This window comes from Rhinoderma darwinii, chromosome 8 (assembly GCF_050947455.1).
Source record: "Rhinoderma darwinii isolate aRhiDar2 chromosome 8, aRhiDar2.hap1, whole genome shotgun sequence".
Taxonomy (NCBI): Eukaryota; Metazoa; Chordata; class Amphibia; order Anura; family Rhinodermatidae; genus Rhinoderma; species Rhinoderma darwinii.
Genome location: NC_134694.1, coordinates 85,775,039 through 85,796,354, shown reverse-complemented (window position 1 = coordinate 85,796,354; position 21,316 = coordinate 85,775,039). Strand labels below are relative to the sequence as shown.

General features: G+C 40.3%; 1 protein-coding gene across 1 annotated transcript in view; it reads right to left on the bottom strand.

The window, feature by feature from the left end:
- Positions 1-21,316, bottom strand: part of NRK (Nik related kinase) — a 236,229-nt gene that overhangs the window by 140,875 nt on the left and 74,038 nt on the right. Inside the window, exons 6-8 of the mRNA XM_075835864.1 lie at positions 13,636-13,726; positions 3,276-3,406; positions 1,680-1,734 (exon numbers count right to left, since the gene is read on the bottom strand). Of these exons, the coding sequence (XP_075691979.1) occupies positions 1,680-1,734; positions 3,276-3,406; positions 13,636-13,726 (277 nt within the window). The remainder of the gene's footprint in view (positions 1-1,679; positions 1,735-3,275; positions 3,407-13,635; positions 13,727-21,316) is intronic.

The following is a 21,316-nucleotide window of genomic DNA, read 5'->3' as shown; positions in this document are numbered from 1 at the left end:
GCCTAACTAGTTACCCTTTATTAGATTTTTATGTTAAATATCAGTGTTAATGCTACATGAGCGAGAGAGGCTGATTTCTGACCATTTCACAATGCTATCATGCTGCCAAAATGTTGCCAACGTCATACTTTGGAAGTCACCACAGTTGTGTAACAGTTTCATTTCCTTTATGTATAACTATTGAGCAATAATTGTGCAGCCTCAGATGCAAGAGGCGTAATCGCACGTACAAATACATTGCGTAGCTGCAGCAGAATATATTTGATATTAGCATGGTATTTTCTATTACTCTCTGAATGAATGAAGATTAAACATTATATAAATATTAATATTAATCTCTTGTATTCGTACAGTATCTTAAAGTAAATCGATCCAATATTTATGCAGGGAAGCTCATGTCAACGTGCTGCCACCTATTAGTTAATACTAAGTAGTGATTGAGTACTTAGAAATCATACTTGTATCGTGCGGCCCGCGTGTTCATATATTCATATGCATAGGAAGAAAAGTGTGAAAACTTTTGAACAAAAGCAGCTGGAGGCGGAGGGATGCTTGAATATACTTGGACTCCTACTTGCGGCACTGGACGTGCGCCGCAAGTATAAGTTCTAAATTCTCCTAAACGAATAAATGTCTGTCACTTCTTTATTCTGCCCCCAGACAGGGCAGCATAGATATAAGACCAATCCACTTTAATGGTTCCAGGTTATCAATTTTTGTAATAATGAGTTTCAAGTCCGTGGAATCAAATGGAAAATCATCCATTGACATGTGATGTTATAAATTTAAGTATAAAATGAATGTTCATCGTTGTACACCACTTTGCTTTATAGGGATGAGACAAGAAAAATAGTGCTGTGTGCAGCAATCCTTTTTTTAAATTTTTTTTTCTGTCAAGTTTGACAGAATTTGCAACGGGGACTCCAAATGGGACCCCTGACGTAGATGTGAACAGAGCCTAAGTTCACCTAGTGCTGTCTGCAGGCAGCCTGAATGTAATCCTGTGAGCCTATGGCTAAGGGTATGTTCACACGACTTATTTTCAGACGTAATGGAGGCGTTTTATGCCTCGAATTACGCCTGAAAAGACGGCTCCAATACGTCGGCAAACATCTGTCCATTGCTTGCAATGGGTCTTACGATGTTCTGTGCAGACGAGCTGTAATTTTACGCGTCGCTGTCAAAATACGGCGCGTAAAATGACGGCTCGTCAAAAGAAGTGCAGGACACTTCTTGGGACGTTTTTGGAGCCGTTTTTCCATAGACTATTGAAAACAGCTCCAAAAACGGCAGTAGAAAACGCCGCGAAAAACACGAGTTGCTCGAAAAACGTCTGAAAATCAGGAGCTGTTTTCCCCTTCAAAACAGCTCCATATTTTCAGACGTATTTTGTTAATCGTATGAACATACCCTTATTCCTATCAAGATATACTAAGAAATGAATCCGCACAAAATGGACTTAAAAACAACATGGGATTAAAAGGGGATTCATTCCAAACAATTGTATGGAGAAAAAAAAAATCAATTTAGCAATGCTTATGAGCTGTACAATGCAGTAATATTGAATTTGTATTTGTACTTATACTGTTGACTTTCTCTGAAGCTTTCATGAATTGTGCTTATATTAGAACAAGATTTTATAACGTATGAAAACGAGGAGAAGACTGTGTCCTACTTACGTGGTGCCCCCTCTGCCATCTCTATGGCTGTGATTCCCAAAGACCAGAGATCGCTCTGTGGAACAAAGCAAAATCTTAGGTTCAGAACTGGAATTACTTCCATCTATATACATTTCTATATGTAAACCTGTGACTTGAGAATGATGGCCTATATCTTAATTTTGTCATATGTTCATTTAGAACATAATGTAAACAAATGAATTGACAATTTGATAAGAAAGGTAATGATATATAGCAACAATGCTAATGACTAAAATAGTCTTTTCACATAGTACAAAGATTAATATTTAAGTCAATGAATATTTATTGGATCATGAGAAAAGATAATTATTCTGAAAATTTTTTTTGTTACGCACAGATTAGAAATGCGGGAGGTGTGTTTTAGTAGGGCACCCAGCTCGCTAGCATTGAAGTAGGGAAAAAACTGGAATAGATCCTAGTATAAAGAAGGGGAATCATTCCCAAAAATTACCTTAAGAAACGTATCCACCGGATAGGTCATCAGTATATGATCGGTGCGTGTCCAACATCCGGATCCCCGCACCGATCCGCCAGTCCAGCTGCCTCTGTGCATCGGATGTTTGGAACGGTATCCAGTAGTTGGAGCCAGAAGCAGATTGCTCCGACCACTGCATAGCGGCCTTTCGGCAGAACTTCATCTCTGCTACTATTCACTTGAATAGGAGGAGAGTTGCAGTACTGCAGCTCGGCCACTATTCTTTGACTGGAGTCATCTGCTTCCGGCAATATCGTCTGTTGCCCAGGGGCAGCCAGAGTGGCGGATTGGTGCGGTGTTCGGGTGTCGGACATGCACTGATCATATACTGATGAGCTTTCCGGTTGATAGGTAATCTATTGTCAGAACGTGGAAGACCCCTTTAAGTAATGATTTCGTTTTTGGCTTTAAATGGCTGGAGAGCACCTACACGTAAGATCTCTAGTCCTTCTGACTGACTGATGGAGCTGAATAGGAGGTGTCGTGTCAAATTTCTGTTTTTTTTTTTATCTTCTGATATATCATATGGATGTGAGAGAATATAGCATCAGTGGAGGGCAGGGTTCTAAGACTAAAGAAGTACAGCACTATTTTGAGCTCCATACACCTTGTGCTCATACATACGAAATTTCTTTATGTCCAAACTATACTGCCAGTCTTTCTATTGACTTCATTATTTATAGTACCATATTGCTCATTGCCTATGGCATCTATACATGTATGCAGCTCTCATCTACTTGTTCCACTATGCTTCTTGAACAGCTGCAATAATATTATCTGTACCACTCCTTTAAATGTAGTGCAAGGGTATATTACACAATTCTACCCAGCATACAAATGCAGTAGTCCAGGACAATAATGAGTTGTATGAACAGCTGTCCTTCCTAATTCCCGAAGGTACTGAAAGCATTTCGACAATAACTCTTCACCAGTAACCTACTAGGAAGTGATTCTTACACAGTCAGCATACTTCCTTTAGGAAAGTCTGGTGAGTCCAGTGTTTATCGAAATAGGAGATGACTAATGACACAAGGAATTTCTTTTTTCACATAATCCTGATGCGCTTCCTTTGTGAAATGTGCCTTGTTAGAAGAACTCACTCGGTAGTCATACGTTGAATCTGGATTCTCATCACATGCAATGACCTCAGGTGCCATCCAGTATGGGGTTCCAATAAACGTGTTTCTTCTGCCTATCGTTCTGTCCAATTGGGCACTCACACCAAAGTCAACTGGAAAGACAGACCCAGACCCAGTATAAAACACAGCCAGCGTTCAATTCCCATTACAAAGGAACATGCCACATTTACAGTTAACAAATCCTGGCGAACAAGCCAAGTAGGTTTGATGTTTCTGTGCAGGGAATACAATTGTAAAAGCAAAAGAAATTGTATAATAAATCAACCGAACATTTGGCAGAATTTATTTTTGGCCAAGGCAATGGCCCTTTTTCTCTTTTCAAAAATGTATTTACAAGTTGAATTCGTTGTAGAACTTTTGTGAGTGATAGATACAAGCATATGGCTAATTCAGACTAATTGCTTTGCGGGGGTAACTAATTCTAAAATAGCATCTTTGTAGTGACGAAAATAAAAGAAATGTCAAATTTTTGCACGCAACCGTCAATTATGTATTTATACAAATCTATCAAGCCCCTCTTGCTTTGCCATGGTTTACCTGGAATGTTTTATAATCGTCTCAAAACAGATGAACACGCTGAAATAATTGCCTGTGGATAAGCTGTCTAAATATAGTGTTCTATTAAAGACTGGGAGGTAAAGCAATGGCGGGTTTGTATTGTATAACATGAGCAATTTAGTCAACTGTAGTTGTATGTTACATTTTACAGTGCACTCATGTATAATTTAAGTAGTACTCCCTAGCTGCTTATTTAACACCTATCATATAGATGTAGTCAAACTGATAGTGTCATTTAACTCTCATTGTCACTGAATCACTTAAGGCAATGCAATAGGTTTACCTGCAGTCCAGTGTAAAGCCACAGATAACACATACTTTATCATGATGAACTGTGACAAATTTGTCATTTACTTAAATTGATGTGTCATCAAAATGACCTATTGTTTAAATCCAGTATTGTTTTTTATTTTCTATGGTATTATCGTTATAAAAAAATCTTGCAGTTTTTACACTGGCCACTGAGCCGGACCATAGACTGACACTTCCTGTTCTGTAGAGATCACTTCTTCGCAGTCATCTCATTATCATCGCAGGCAGGATTACAATGACACGTTACACCTTTATATAGATAATACAGGACCCACCATTGACACTAGGTGATGGACATAGCGATCCTTCCAAAATAATGACCTCTGCACAGGTTACAAAGCATGCCCACAACTCTCTCCCATAGAAGTCAATGGGTTCCCTCCTGTTCACAGGTTGCTTTGGTCCATGTGGCTGATGTAAAGCATATCTCTAAATTCTGTTAACAGCAGCTCAGGCAAGATGGCTGCTCCCCATAATCATGTACCGAAAATAGAATAAAATAATCTACAATCAAAAAATTGTCTCATTATCTGGTTTTGAGTAATAAAAAAAAATATAGTCGATACATTCTCTTTCACTCTACTGTTTCCAAAGATGGACTGGCCAACAGAGGACACGAGTTCTCTGTTGGGCCAGAGTCCTGCCATAGAGTTCAGCAGCAGACATGCTAATTTTAAAGATATGTTCACACGCTGAAGTAAAACGGCTGTAAGATACGGAGCTGTTTTCAAGGGAAAACAGCCTATGATTTTCAGCCGTTTTTAAAGCATCAAACGTTTTTTGATGCGTTTTTTTGGAGCTGTTTTTCTGTTGACATAATGAAAAACGGCTCAAGAAGTGACAGGCACTTCTTTTTACGGGGCGTTTTTTTATGTGCCGGTTTTTCATACAGGCGAGTAAAAAGCCGCCCATCTGAACGAAACGCCATTTTTCCCATTGAAATCAATTGGCAGATGTTTGGAGGCGTTTAGCTTCTGTTTTTAAAGGCGTTTGAACATACCCAAATAGTGATAGCATGTGGTTAATTGCATTTGTTTGGGTTTTTTTCCCACTAATATTCAGAAAAAAATATCTCATGGGCTATGTCTGATATTGCGCCTCAGTCCCATTCCCCAGAATTAGGCTGGGCCGCAATACAAACACAGTCCATAGACAAGAGTGGCACGGTTTCTGGAAATAAAGGAGACGTTTTGTTCTAATCTCATTTTTAGCCTAAGTGGATAAAAAAATTTTTTGCAAAACAATTTAAAAGTGGACATGAACTTCACATCATTTGGTATACGGTAGTTAGAAGAGGGTCCCTTGAAATTTCCTAGGGGACCCCAGTTCACCACTGGCAATAGCTATAGGTCTTGAAGGCAATGTATAATTTTTAGGTGCAATTATTACTTGAATTTAATACCTGCAATTGAGAAACAATTGCAAAATATGATAAATGTCAAATTCTCACGTTAATCTAAATACTTTCTAAGCTGTAAGATACATGTGAACTGAGGGTGTTTAAAAAAACAACATCCTGGGCGTTCAACACACTTGGGTTAATATTTTAACCCAAGGGTGTGTCAGACAGAAACCATTCAGCATCCTGTTTCTTTTAACTATTACTCTGTGCAGTGATTTGGTGATCGTAAGTAACTGTATTACCAGAAATCAATATATGAAATACATCCCTGGTTAACAGTGAACAGAGAGAAGTCAAATCTTTATCTAGCAGAAGCCCTTTGAGCATCCTGGATACCTCCGATATTAAAGGCTATGTACACCTTTTAAAAACTGTTGTTTTTAAATAAATAAAATGTGTATCAGTGTGTTTGGTGCAACTTTCTAATTACTTTTTTTATTAAATTTAATTAATTTAATTAATAATTTTTACATTTTGAACTACATCTGTTTTGTATCCTATATATAGAGCAGCTTTATCTAGCGCTGAGACCTGAATCCGTCTGGTCAACGGGACTTACGGGTTCAGTGTCAGCGGGTCCTGCGTGACTCTGACACGCAGGGTCCATCTGTTATTAACTTAGATGTGATCGGAAACAGCAGGACCCACTGACGGATTCAGATCTTCGCGCACGATACAGCTGCTCCATATATGGTATACAAAGCAGCTGTATCTCAAAAAGCTAAATATATTTTTAATAAAAAGTAATTACAAAGTTGCACCAATCACACTGATAAGTTGTTTTTTTTTTCCAATAAATAAAAATGTGTTTCAAAAGTGTAGCCACTAAACCCTATAAAAATAATCTATATTATTATTCAATTATTTTATTTATAGATAGTGTTTCTGGTGGTGCCACATGCATTGAGCTTGTACAGTGGCACTTAGCCTACGTTCTGTATTACTGAGCCTTAGGCACTCTGTGTGCCACTGTGTGGTGCCTCTATACAATACTGTATTCTCCTCTAGTAGCAAGTTTCTAGGGGAGAATACCTTTGTAATATGAAATGCAATTCAACATGGATTTTTTTTTTTTTTTTTTATGAATTCGTGGGAAGGAACCTTAGAACAGGTGCAGTATGGGCCCATAAACGTACCATATTAATTGTGTTTACACAGATATAAAAAATGGTTGTGTGTATGAGCCATATGACTGTATTTATGCTTGTAGGTTTTTAGAGATTATTTTCTAAATCTAAGTTGCTTATGCTCACATTTAGATCTCTATCCGTGAAATAATTTGAACCAAGCAATTTGGTACTACCATAAATATTTTTTATAAGGATGAAATTTAAAATTATGATTAAGTTATGGACTTGTAGCTAGTAGGGGTATAACATAGAGTTCCTCGTCTCCTCACCCTGGTGTAGAGCTTGTCACCCACTTAAGACCTGGTTCACATGGAGTATTCTGCAGGCAGAAAAAATCTGCCTCCAAAATTCCTTCAGGAATTTTAAGGCAGATTTTGACGGGCCTCTACTTTCTTGCAGCGTTTTTTGCCTGTGGCCATTGAGCGTAACGGGCAAAAAACGCTGTGAAAAACACTTTTTCTGACCTCCCATTGATTTCAATGGGAGGTCAGAGGCTGAGCTGCAGCAAGAAAGAAGATGGCGCTTTTTTTCCCCGCAAGCGGCTAAAAGCCGCTAGAGAAAAAAACTCCTCTGTCTCCCATTGAAATCAATGGGAGGCAGTTTCGGACATTTTTTGGCGCTGATTCCGACGCGGTGTCCACATCAAAATCAACACCAAAAAAAACTCCTTGTGAACTGAGCCTATATGTATATAATTAACCACTGGTAATTTTATGATTTGCTTCTATAAATTATATCATTCCCTTTTTTTATAGATACTTCACTGCTGGTGAAATTTCAGACATCGGTGTCTAACAAAAAAAAAAAATATCATCCACTCTTTTTGTGTAGTATTTCACCCTTTTCTTGCCAAGTCATACCGGTTTTTCTAAAATAGTTGGCACCCTAATTAAAACCATTCACCCTTAACGTCCGTCCTCACACTGTATGTATTGGCTGCTGATTGTATAAAAACTTGACTATTAATAGCCCCGAGCTGTATGTGACTCTCATAGAGAAGGAGCCTAAAGAGGGCAGTTTGTGGAGTCTATGGAGAGTGTTTCTGAAATAACACTCACTGTGGTATCTGAATGTAGACAACCGGCATCCATTGCTTGTTTTCTACCACCCAAAGGATCCAGGAAGGCAACAGTAGACCCCATGCACACGACCGTTTTTTCATCTATCCGTAAATACTGTCCGTAAATACGGATCCGTAGTCATCTGTAACTTATCCGTATATACGAAAGGGTGTCCGTAAATATGGTCCGTGTTGCATCCGTATTTGATCCGTGTATATACGGATCCATAAAAAAAGGGAAGCTGCAAATTATGTCACCAGCATGTTGCATAGTAACGCTTCCGTAAGTATATACGGACGGTTTACGGATGCACATCTGTAGCCGTCCGTATTTACGAAAGCGCCCATTGGCTTCTATGGCAGAGTTCGTGCCGTAATTACAGACCGGAATAGGACCGGTTCTATAATTTTTTTTCGGCACGTACACCCATCCGTACAAATACGGAAAGGTGTCCGTGGCCAATAGAAATGAATAGGTCCGTAATTACGGATGAAACATACAGTTGTGTGCCTTGATAGGCAGCTTTTTGGTAAATTGTATGTTTTTCAGATAAGAAATAACTAGGTCGTATACTATTCCCTTATCTAACCTTTACCTATTAGTATAATAAACCATGTAAAATCAGTTTAACATGGCCACATTTTAGGATCCATATTACAGCCGTAAATTCCAGGCTTTGCGGTTCAACTGAACTGAGGTCACCATAAAATCCTGTTGTAATTCAAGTTCAGTAGAACTCTGGGGTGTCTGGGTGTTGTGACTATAGACACTAATGTGAACAATAAAATGTGGCCCTGGTATGGCCACGTGAAAGCGACCCATTTTTATTTTATTTTATTTTTTTGCTTTTTACCTAGATCGGTCTAAAATTGTGTTCCGATTTAATTTAATAATATATCTTTTGTAGGGATCCGATCCCTAGCACAGATTTAAAAGATAACATTTAGGCTACCTGCAGCGCCACCACTAGGGGGATGTTAGGTGCATACATCTTTATACATTAAACTCAATAATAAGAATATGCAGCTCGCTCCAATGCTCCCACTAGTGGCGGCTGCATAAAGTCAGAATTGTATCTTCTAACCCTGTTTTTCGGAATATCTGGAGTCCTTTATCAGAAAAACAGTGTTCCGGCTGCTATAGGGATACACTTAGGGTATGTGCACACGACCTATTTCCAACGTAATTCAGGCATTTTACGCCTCGAATTACGCCTGAAAAGACGTCTCCATTACGTCTGCAAACATCTGCCCATTGCTTGCAATGGGTCTTACGATGTTCTGTTCAGACGATATAATTTTACGCGTCGCTGTCATAAGACGGCGCGTAAAATTACGCCCACGTCAAAGAAGTGCAGGACACTTCTTGGGACGTTTTTTGGAACCGTTTTTCATTGACTCCAATGAAAAACAGCTCCAATTGCGACCCTAAAAGACGCAGCGAAAAACCAGAGTACTTTGGCGTGTGAACATGCCCTAAGAAGTAAATGGGTACACTCGCCGCTGTGTCCTGATCCCCTGATGGCGCCGCGTACATGGCGAAACATGTCAGGGGGACTCTGAATGAACAGTGTTTTAATGTCTGCAGAGAAGATGCCAATGAGTTGGGACAATTCCATAGCACTAGAGAGGGGTGAGTCCAGATTCAATGTCACTTCTCCGTCTACTTAACTCGGTATCCATATAATCTCTTACACAAGTAAAAATGTCATTGTTAGGGCGGATTTACACGAGCATGTGCGTTTTGCGCGCGCAAAAGGCACTTAACAGCTCCGTGTGTCATCACCATATGATGCGCGGCTGCGTGATTTTCGCGCAGCCGCCATCATTATGACACTCTGTTTGTATGTTTGTAAACAGAAAAGCACGTAGTGCTTTTCTGTTTTCATTCATACTTTTTACTTCTGTTGCGCGAATCACGCGCGTCCCACGAAAGTGCTTCCGTGTGGTGCGCGTTATTTTCACTAACCCATTGACTTGAATGGGTACGTGATGCGCGAAAAACGCAGAAATATAGGACATGTCGTGAGTTTTACGCAGCGGACGCACGCTGCGCAAAAATCACGGACTGTCTGCACGGCCCCATAGACTAACATAGGTCCGTGTAAATCCGCCCTAATATGTGGGATTATATGGACTGCTCTGACCACACAAAAAAATATATATTACAGCCTCTCTATGCAGTTGTTTTTAGCATTTATTTCTGGCCATATAGCCTTATAAATGTCCTGATAGGAATTACAATTTAATAAGTTTTAATATTCTATTAGTGGAGACCGAGGCCTGTATTGGGACAGACTGCGTTAGGCCTTGTTCCGACTAGTTTTGATGCTTGTAAGAAGTCTTCCATTATTTTCAATGTGAAACCGCCCTGTTGTTCTTATGCGGTAACGTTTTCAGCACGGGGCATTGTAGACCGTCTCACTAAAAAAAAAAAAATATGTCCGGTTTCCGTGGTCTATTCTGCAAAAACCACATCCGATATCCACAGGCAGATTAGCCTCATTAAATGGGTGTGCAGAAATACTCCAAAACTACGCCCAAAATGTTCTGGTCAGCCTTCGCTATCTGCCACGGTTTCTTGGCCAATTCTATACCGGATTTTTCCACATGACAAATTTGCCAGTGAACATACAGCCTTAGGCCCAGATCACACGCACACACAGTTTTTGGCTCCGCTTTTTGAGCAAAAGCCAGAAGTGGTTCTAAAAAGAAGGAAAGATAGAAAGAAAAGACTGATGCATCTCTTTTCTTGTGTCCAACCCTGGAAAAACTGCCAAAAACGGAATAAAAAAACTGCATCAAAACTGTGTGTGTGTGATCCTGGCCTTATGATACTTAAACGTTTTGGATTTTCGTCAGCACTTACAGTTCTACAGCAAAATCTTCTTCGTGTTTTACATGCGGCTTATCCTGTGGATTTTCTTTCATATTTCACCCTTCCCTACACTGAAAATCCACATCATACTGTGATTTATGCGTGGTAAACGTTCAGTAGCATGTGGATGAGATGTTTTAAATCTCATTCACTTGACTGCAACAGTTGAATCCACTCCTGGCATTGACACACAAAAAAATATTTAGAAAAACTGCAGCCTGAATAAAGGGAAGATATAATTGGACATTAGGAAACTGCATACACATCAACCCTCCAATATGCATCTTTTATTGGAATGTAGGCTTCGTTCACATCGGCGTCAGGGCTCCGTTCAGGCGTTCCATCTGAGCTTTCCGTCCGTACGGAACCCCGACTGAAACAAACGGAAACCATAGGATTGAATAGCGCAGTCGACTATGGTATTGATTCCCTCAAATCGACGGAACCCTTGCACAATGGAGACCAATGGAAAACATTTGCACCAGATTCATCACCATTGAAATAAATGGAGATGCAAATGGAGACCTATGGTTTCCGTTTGTTTCGGTCAGGCCTCCCTTCTGACGCAAAGCTCTGACAGAACGCCTGAAGGGAGCCCTGGCGCATATGTGAATGAAGCTTAAGTTATGCAATAAATGACCAGGGCGATAGAGCTATTTCACCAAAAAGTTATTGTAGAGTAAAAGCTAAAATTTTAGGCATTTTATTTAACTCTTTAATGACCAGCCTATTTTAAGCCTTAATGACTAAGCTATTTTTTAAGTTTTTCCATCGTCTCATTCCAAGAGCAATAACTTTTTATTTTTTTTGCAAAGACATAGCTGTATAAGGCTAGTATTTTGTGGGACAAGTTGTGTTTTTTAATAGCACCATTTTGGGGTACATATAATTTATTGTTTAACTTTTAACAACTTGTTTTGGTGTGTAAGGGTATGTTCACACAGTCTATTTACGGACGTAATTCGGGCGTTTTTGCCCCGAATTACGTCTGAAAATAGCGCCTCAATAGCGTTGACAAACATCTGCCCATTGAAAGCAATGGGCAGACGTTTGTCTGTTCACACGAGGCGTAATTTACGCGCCGCTGTCAAAAGACGGCGCGTAAATAGACGCCCGCGTCAAAGAAGTGACCTGTCACTTCTTTGGCCGTAATTGGAGCCGTTATTCATTGACTCCAATGAATAGCAGCGCTAATTACGGCCGTAATGGACGCGGTGTTCAAGCGCCTGCACATGCCATTACGGCTGAAATTACGGGGATGTTTTCAGGCGGAAACATCCCCGTAATTTCAGCCGTTACGGACGCCCTCGTGTGAACATACCCTGATAGAAAAAGACAGCAATTTTGCCACACTTTTTTTTTTTTTTACCCCATTTACCATGTTGTATAAATAACACAATAACTTTATTTAACGAATTGTTACGATTGCAACTATATCAAATTTATATAGATTTTGTATGTTTTACTACTTTTACACAGTAAAATCTCTTTTTTGTTACCCCAAAATTATTTCTTTGTTTCTCCATATTTGAAGAGCCATAACTTGTTTTCATTTATCCGCCGATGCAGTTGTATGACGGCGTTTATTTTGAGGAACGACTTGTAGTTTTAATTTGTACCATTTTGGAGCACATGCGACTTTTTGATCACTTTTTAACACCTTTTTTAAGGCAGGATTCACAGAAAACAGCAATTTTTGCATTGTTTTTTATTTAATTTTTTACGGCGTTCGCTGAGCGGGTTAAATAATGTAATCGCTTTATAGTTGGGGATGTTACGGATGCGGCGATATCAAATATATGTAACTTTTTTCCTTTTTTTAGAATAATAGAGCAGTTTGTAAGTGGAAAAAGTGTTTTTTAAATTTATTTTTTTCACCTTTTTCACGTACTTTAACTTTTATTTATTACTTTTTATAAAATCTTTTTTTCTTTTACTCTTTTTATTTTTTATTTTTACCAGTCCCACTAGGGGACTTCATTATGCGATCTTCTGATCGATATTATAATACACTGCAATACTTCTGTATTGCAGTGTATTACTACCTGTCTGTGTAATACGGACAGGGATCTGTTAGGCCATACCTCTGGCATGGCCTAGCAGGCATTAACTGGGGCAGACCTGGGGGTCTTCATTAGGCCCCCGGCTGTCATAGAAACCACCGAAATCTTGCGATCACAAGCAGGGGTGTCGGTGGGGTGGGAGAGGGAGCTCCCTCTATCTCTCCAAAACCACTCGGATGCGACGCTCGCTATTGAGCGCTGCATCTGAAGGGTTAAACAAGCAAGATCTATACTGCTATCGATCTCAACCGTTTGAGCATGGCTGCCCTCAGCTACCTCTGGTAGCTGAGAGAAGGGAGATTTAACCACTCCCTGCTTTGTTTATTTATTGTGATGCAGCGCCATAAAAATTCTACTGCATTGAAATAAAGCCCGTTAGTGGCCGCCGTAAATAACACTATGGGGCGGTCACTAACTGTCAAACTGTGGCAGCGTTACGATCAATTCAAAAAGACATAAGTTGTAAGATAAACCTCTAAGGGTATGTTCACACGCACTGTTTTCAGACATAATTCGGGCGTTTTACGCCTCGAATTACGCCTGAAAACACGGCTCCATTACGCCTACAAACATCTGCCCATTGCTTTTAATGGGTTTTACGATGTTCTGTTCCCACAAGGTGTAATTTTACCCGTTGCTGTCAAAAGACGGCGCGTAAAAAGACGCCCACGTCAAAGAAGTTCATGTCACTTCTTGGGACGTTTTTGGAGCCGTTATTCATTGACTCCGTTGAAAAACAGCTCCAATAACATCCGTAAAATACGCCGCGAAAAATGCGAGTAGTTACAAAAATGTCTGAAAATCAGGAGCTGTTTTCGGCCGAAAACAGCTCCGTAATTTCAGACGTATTTTGCTACTGCGTGTGAACATACCCTTGTTATCAATTATTAGCAGTGAATACATGAGTTTGATTCTCACCCAATTTCACTTCTGCATTTTCTGTCAGGAGAACGTTTTGCCCTTTGATGTCCCTGTGAATAACGTGATGAGCATGTAGGTGAGACAGACCCTGCAAAAAACAAATTAGTCATGAGAAACCGCAAATACCATATTTGTTTATAACAGTAATGTATTATATGAGAAAGGCAAGCCATTAAAAACAATAGTTCCCAATGCTAGATTCCATTTCTTGTATCTTTTTTGTTTTTTTAATTTTATTTTCAGTAATTTCCATTGATTGCCAATAAAGACCATCAATATGTGTGAACCCCTGGGACTATGATGCTAGCTATAGCGGCTATGGTGCACTTCTTCAGTGTTGTCACAGATAGTGGTGATTCTGTAGTCCCCTTTGATCATGACATGGCGATCATAGGGTAAAACAGCTAGGGTCTGAGTCTCCCTCAATCCCAGCTGTAGTCAGCAGGCTTCGCTAAGTACACGAGCTGTTAGTAACGCTGAGGGTATGTTCACTCGCAAACTCAAGAACGTCTGAAAATACAGAGCTGTTTTCAAGGGAAAACCGCTCCTGATTTTCAGACTTTTTTTTAAGACACTCGCCATTTTGCTGCGTTTTTCACGTCCGTTTTTTTTAGCTGTTTTCAATAGTCTATGAAAAACGGCTCCAAAAACGTCCCAAGAAGTGACCTGCACTTCTTTTTCGCGGCCGTTTTTTTACGTGGCTTTTTTCAAAACGGCCCGTCGGAACAGAACGCCGTTTTTCCCATTGCAATCAATGGGCAGATGTTTGGAGGCGTTCTGCTCCGTGTGAACATACCCTTAAAGCTTGAGAACTCATAAGCCTTTTCTACAGCGACGCTTAAAGACGTCGCTGTAAATTAAGGACCAGCACCGTTTACCATCCATAGACGGTGAGCGGTTGTTAAAGGGTCAACAACATGCTTAGCAATATGCTGCGCTATTTTCTCTGCCATTTTTTACTGTATCTGCGACAGAAGCCCCTGATGGAGCCTCCGACGCAGATGTGAATATACCCTTATGTCCTATATCTCCTCTCTTTCGTATCCACTCCTGTGTTTGGCTATAAAATATGTAATCGAAAACTGCATGTGTGATTCCAGCCTCAAAGTCTGGTAAAGTTATAATAGTGGCCACACTGGTATTTACCCAGTTCCACCCCAAATGGATATAACGAAACATGACTTGGCAACATTTGTAACATGATTGATGTTTTTACTGGTGATTTTATAGAGTTTTATTGTATAGCTTTTTCAACCCACCCCCCCCCCCCCTCAGCGGAGATGTGGAGAAAAGACGTGTGAATGTATAACATATCATTTTCAGCTTATAGTCATGCACAATCTTTGATATATAATTGATACTAAGTTGCATAACATGCACTTTGCCTCAATTTGCTTATTAGGAATAATTTCCTGATTTATATAAATATTTTAATCTCTTTGGTGTAACGGTTTCATGCTGATTTCGTATGCTTACAAAGCTTTCCTCTTACTTTTAATCGTCTTACAGTATCTAGTAAGTTGGGCACTAAATAGGTAGTGTTCCGTTTTATTAAAATTCTCAAATGCTGCAAAATGCATTCTGATATACAGCGGCTTTTATCAGGAACACTCCACAGTAAATGCTAATAAATGTATGAATCTATACGCGTTCTACCCGGGGCTGGTCTTCTGCTGCTGAATGGATATTTCTGTGGACTAATTATGGCGACAACATGTAAAGTTGAATGTTTGTTTCAACAATGGTGTCGTCACTGATTAGCCTATGGTCCCTGGAATAGTCCATATCCTTTACATAAGGGGGCTGTCCGCGTTGGACAACCCTTTTTGTTAGAAGTAATGCACGGACGTGCCAGGTCCTCCATAAAGAAAGCTCTTTCTCGCCATGCTCCTCTCTTGCTAATTGATGGAGGTGCCGAATGAGGGATAACTCGCTACTTCTTTGGCATGCCCTACTAGAATATTGGAGAAATAAGGGGGTCTGAGCCCCTGTTCTCACGGTCTATGGGGATCCTAGGAATGTGGGCCCCAGTAATCAGACAATTATCACCTATCCTGTGGGTAGGTAATAATTCTTAATTATGGAAATCCCTCTTTAATCATGGTGATCACATACTGGAAACCAAATCTATTGGCTTGGTTATTACTGGGCAAGTACCAAGGCTGATATCCAGGGCAAAAAGACATGGAGAAGGGTGAACACTGGAACGCTGTGACAGGAGGAGGTATAGAAAGATGGTTATTCAAGTCCTTGTGGAAAGTGGCACAGTCGATTAGGACGTTGTAACGTCCGTGGCTGCGGGCTGTCCGCTCCGTTCTCCCCCTGACAGCCGCAACCACGAGTTGGCAAGCGCTGGCACCAGCCTCCTCAGGAGAAGCCAGCGCTCGCGTCTACTCACCACAGTCATGACCCTTGACCCGTGAGTACTCTGGACTATGAGGGTTCCAGCCCCCTAGTTCTTTACCTGTGCTTTGTTGTGTATTCCTTGTCTGTCTTGCATATGGCCTCCTAGTGTTTCCTGCTCCCAGTGTTCCTGTTCCTGTATCCTATACTTGTATCCTGATCTAGTGCCGTGCTGTGCTGTATAGCATGCCTGTCCTGCTTCGCCATGCCTGACGTTCACCTGCTGCCAAGTTCCTGCCAAGCCTGCCTTGCTACTGTCCGAGCTGCCACAGGTACCTATACGAACTGTAGACTTTGACCCGCGTCCTGTTGGCCAGCTGCCAAGACGGTACGGCCCAGTGGGTCCACGAACCCAACGTGACAGACGTAAATAGTCAGTGCTGTATCAGGAAGTAGTTAGCAGGATTGTTTCAGGATAGATATGGGTGGCATATTGCTAAGGATTCTGACTGCTGTAACCCCCCACCCCTCCCAATCACTAGAACTAATGGACGCTAGTAATGCGCTTTGCTGTTTAGCTTCCTCACGGTTCAGCTCGGCATTATCCCGGTTAAAGCTTGGTTGTTATTACCTATAATGGCCGACCACTTAGCCTGTGAAGTAAGCAGGGCAGAGCAGACAGGAGACAAAGGGGCAAAATTATTTTCTAGTATTGCTGCCACTTTGTTCTAGCTGTTTTTAGGATTAAAGTGGTAAGACTATTACCAATTGGACATTGTTGGCATATCCTAGCGATGTGCCCCAAATGTATAACCACTCAACCCTTTGGTATCTGCTTATTTTTTTTTGTGAACTAAATTATTGCAATGTAAATGTGTATTCCTCATTCTGTAAAAATACTAAATTTCTCGTGTTTGAATAAGCTAATAGCTTGTTGTGTCAGGATTTTTTGTGCTACATTAAAGGGGTTTTCCCATGAGGGATATTTATGACATATCCACGGGATGTCATAAATGTCAGATAAATGCGGGTCCCACCTCTGGGACCCACACCTATCTCTAGAACGGTGCCCCCTAATCCCGGTTCTACCTTTTTCTGCTATCGCTGCCTCCCGACCACTTCCTGGTTGTATGGTTGGGAGTCACGAAAACAGCATAGCTCACTGAGCTATGCTTTTTCTGTTAGTCACATAGTAGAGAATGGTAGTTACTGAAGCAACGTAGCATGCGAGCTACGGTGTTTCCGTAACTACCATTCAGTTCTATGGAACTTCAGGAAACAGCGTAGCTCAGCGAGTTGCACTGTTTCCTAATTTATGGTCGAAATTCACCTGCTTCTGCTGCAACGCAGAGCGGGGTTTAGGGGGCCTGTTCTAGAGAGTGTGCGGGTCCCGCGTTGTTTTGAATAATAAGTGAATTTCAGTTATTATCCTTGTTTTCAAGGTCAGGAAGATTTAAAATATTAACCAAAGGTAGACTTCTCTTTATAGTGCTGCACACGTCTGTTGAAGCTCATTTGTGCCATTAGATCTATATATTTTATCAAATTGTGTGAGGTGGGCTTAGACAATTTGATGAAAATGTGCGCTAAGATCCTCCCTATTGTAATTAGATTTAGCAGTAATGCATATTTATTTATATTTAGCAGCTTAGGTGACATTAATTTTCGCAGTGTGCTGTCGCCATTTTCTTGTGTGCTGTATAAATTTGCAGGTGTTTTTGCACCTGTATACACGTTTTTTTTTTTCATGTTGTTGCAATGTGCTGTTCAAACTTTTGTGTGGGGTCAGTGACTGCCTCCATTTTTGATCTTGCACTCCTCCCATTCTGCCCTTGGTGATTTTAATTAGTTTAATGTTGGTTCCTACCATCCCCAGATATATGTAGGCGTAGTCCAAGTTCTGGGTGCATGGGCAGCGTAGGTTCCTACCTCCTAGAAGTCGCATTGTCGTGGCAGGTGGGCTCACAAAATGTGCGCTAAGAACCTCCCTATTGTAAGTAGATTTAGCAGTAATGCATATTTATTTTTATTTGGCAGTTTAAGTGACAGTGTTCGCAGTATGCTGTCGCCATTTTCTTGTGTGCTGTATATATTTTATTAAATTGTTTTGTTTTTTTAACCTTGTTATTTATCAGATTGTGAGCCACTTTCAATTACGACAGATGGCGTTGAGCCACATGGATTATTAAAAAGGAAAAAGCCTATTAAGCCCTTCCTGCTGCAGCCATTTTTCAGATTTAAATTTTCCTCCCCACCTTCCAAAAGCCAAAACTTATTTTTTTCCCCCGTCTAAAGCCATATTAGAGCTTGATTTTTGCTGCTTGTAGTTTTTCATAGCACCATTTATTGTTTCATATAATGTACTGGGAAACTGGAAAGAAATTCTTTGTGGGGTTGAATTGGAAAAATAACAACTTTTTTGTTTTTACGGCGCTCACCGTACAATAAATAAACAGCCTTTTAACTTTATTCTGTGGGTCAATAAGATTACGGCGTTATACCATAATTTTATTGTTTGTTTTGGTTTTTGTTACTACTGTGAAGGATGATTTATTTGCTTATATTCTCTGTATGAAATTACATTGTGAATTATCAAGCAGGAGGCCGAATTACTAAGATATGTATTATGTGAAAGTGATGATAATGTTTAAATGATTTAGTTTCGTGCAGCAGCCATCTTGTCTGGAGTTCCCGTCTTGGTTTTATTGTAGTGAATAGGAAAGTCATTGTTCCTTTAACCCCTTAACGCCGAAGGACGGATATATCCGTCCTCAGCAGCTGCTAGTTCGCGCAGGAGGACGGATATATCCGTCCTGTGATCGCGCGGGTACTGACAGTTTACCCACGCGATCAGCGGCAGGAGCACGGCTGTTATACACAGCCTGGCTCCTGCTGCAACTGCCGGAATCGAAGCACGCGCCGATTCCGGCAGTTTAACCCATTAAATGCCGCTGTCAACAGTGACAGCGGCATTTAATGTGTTTGACAGAGGGGGGAACTCCCTCTGTCTCCCGATCGGCGCCCCCGCAAACAAATCGCGGGTCGCCGTCGGGTTTCCATGACAGCCGGGGGTCTAACAAAGACCCCCAGGTCTGTCTTCAGCATCTGCCTGTTAGGCGATGCCAGAGGCATGACCTAACAGGTTGCCTGTCAGTTTTACACTGACAGGCAATAATGCTTTGGTATACGAAGTATACCAAAGCATTATATATGCGATCGGCACATCGCATAGTGAAGTCCCCTGGTGGGACTAAAAAAAAAAAAGTAAAACCGTTAAATAAAGTTTGTGAAAAAAAAAAAAAAAAAAATTACAGTCAAAGTCAAATAAAACTACTTTTTTGCCCCAAAAAGTGGTTTTATTTAATAAAACGGTCAAAACAAATCACACATACACATATATGGTATCCCCGCGATCGTAACAACTTGACCAATAAAATGAACACATTAATTAAACCGCCGGATGAACGGCGTCCAAAGAAAACGCAAAAAACAACGTCAAAATTCTCTCTTTTCTCCCATTCCCCCCATAAAAAATAAAATAAAAGTTCATCTATAAGTCCTATGTACCCCAAAATAGTACTAATGAAAACTACACATTGTCCCGCAAAAATCAATCCCACGTACGGCCACATCGACGGAAAAATAAAAAAATTACGCCTCTTGGAACACTGCGATGCAAAAACAAGTAATTTTTTTCTAAAAGGGTTTTTATTGTGCAAACGTAGAAAAAACATATAAAACCTTTACACATTTGGTATCCCTGTAATCGTGCCGACCCATAGAATAAAGTTAACATGTTATTTACGCTGCATAGTAAACGGCGTAAATTTATAACGTGAAAATTAATGCTGGAATGGCTGCTTATTTTCAATTCTCTCCTAAAATAAAGTTAATAAAAGTTAATCAATATGTTATAAGCATCTAAAAATGGTACAATTACAAAATACAACTCGTCCCGGAAAAAACAAGCCCTTATACGGCTATGTCGACGGAATAAAAAAAGAGTTACGACTCTTGGAATGCGACCGTGAGAAAACCAAAAATAATCCTTGGTCATTAACGTGCAAAATGGCCCGGTCATTAAGGGGTTAATACAAGTAATGTTGATTTTGTATGTTTTATCTTTGACCTTGGTTCCCATGCGAAGTTGGTAAGGAATGGACAGGGAGGGAGATGGGAGGGTGGCAAGTATGCGTGAGGGAAGGTCTCCCCCATCTCCACGAGAATATTCTGTACAAAAGAGATAAGACACCTGCAAAACCTAATGTGTGAAGAATTATAATGATGTATCTGGGATGTATTTTATTGTATGCTTTTTACTGAATAACAAATATTGTTACATTGTCTCTGATTGGTTAACCTCAAGCCTACACCCCTTCTGAATTTCAGTTTAACAGTTTGAGTCTGGTAATAAATCCTTCAGAGGAGTATTTTTGAACATATCAGCAGCGTCTGTTTGTTTTCTTCTCCTCTCTCGATATATATCGGTGAAATATCCTAATTAGGATACTGACTAATGGGGTCTGGCCTTGAGAGTCTGTTTGGACTCGTATAAATTTCAGTCTAATATATTTTGAGCGATGGATTTCCACGACACTACTCTCACAAGGAGAAAAACTAATTGTTAAAAATGAAAAATTTAGTTTTGTGTCGCCATACTCTGAGGGCCATATTTATTTTTTTGAGTGAAAGCTTATTTTTTGCAAAATGAGCTGTTGTTTTTAATGGTACCAATTTGGGGTACATGAAAGTTTTTGAAACATAATTTTGGTTTTTTTAGGCCGTAGTGGTGTGCACTGACCATGACTTGCAGCTGGGACGGCCGCGGAGTGTCACCCGCAAATCGCGAGCCGCGCACATGGCCGCATGCATTCATTTCTATGAGCCTGAACACGGCCGTAATAAGACTTATCCGTTATTTTTGCAGTCCACGCTCCTAGGCAATGCACGGTCGTGTTCATGGGCCCATTAAAAAAATACGTTTGTGTGGATGGGACCTTACTTTGTCTTTTCGTGGTTGATGAGGTGACCAAAAACCAGTGATTTAGTTGTTTTTTTACTGCCTTTAGCATGCAGGTTAAATTTTAGTAGTTCGGACTTTTACGGACGCGGTAATATCAATTCTGTTTATTTTGTTATTTTATTTTACAATGCTTTAGGGGGAATTTTTTTTTTATTTACCTTTCCTTTTTACATTGTTCCACCTAGGGGACTTGAACCAGCAATAGTCTGACTAATGCATTGCAGTATATCATGATTTTGACAGGCTCGTATTAAAAGCCATACCTCCGGCAGGGCTTATTAGGGGTACAAAGATGGCAGACTTGAGGGCCTT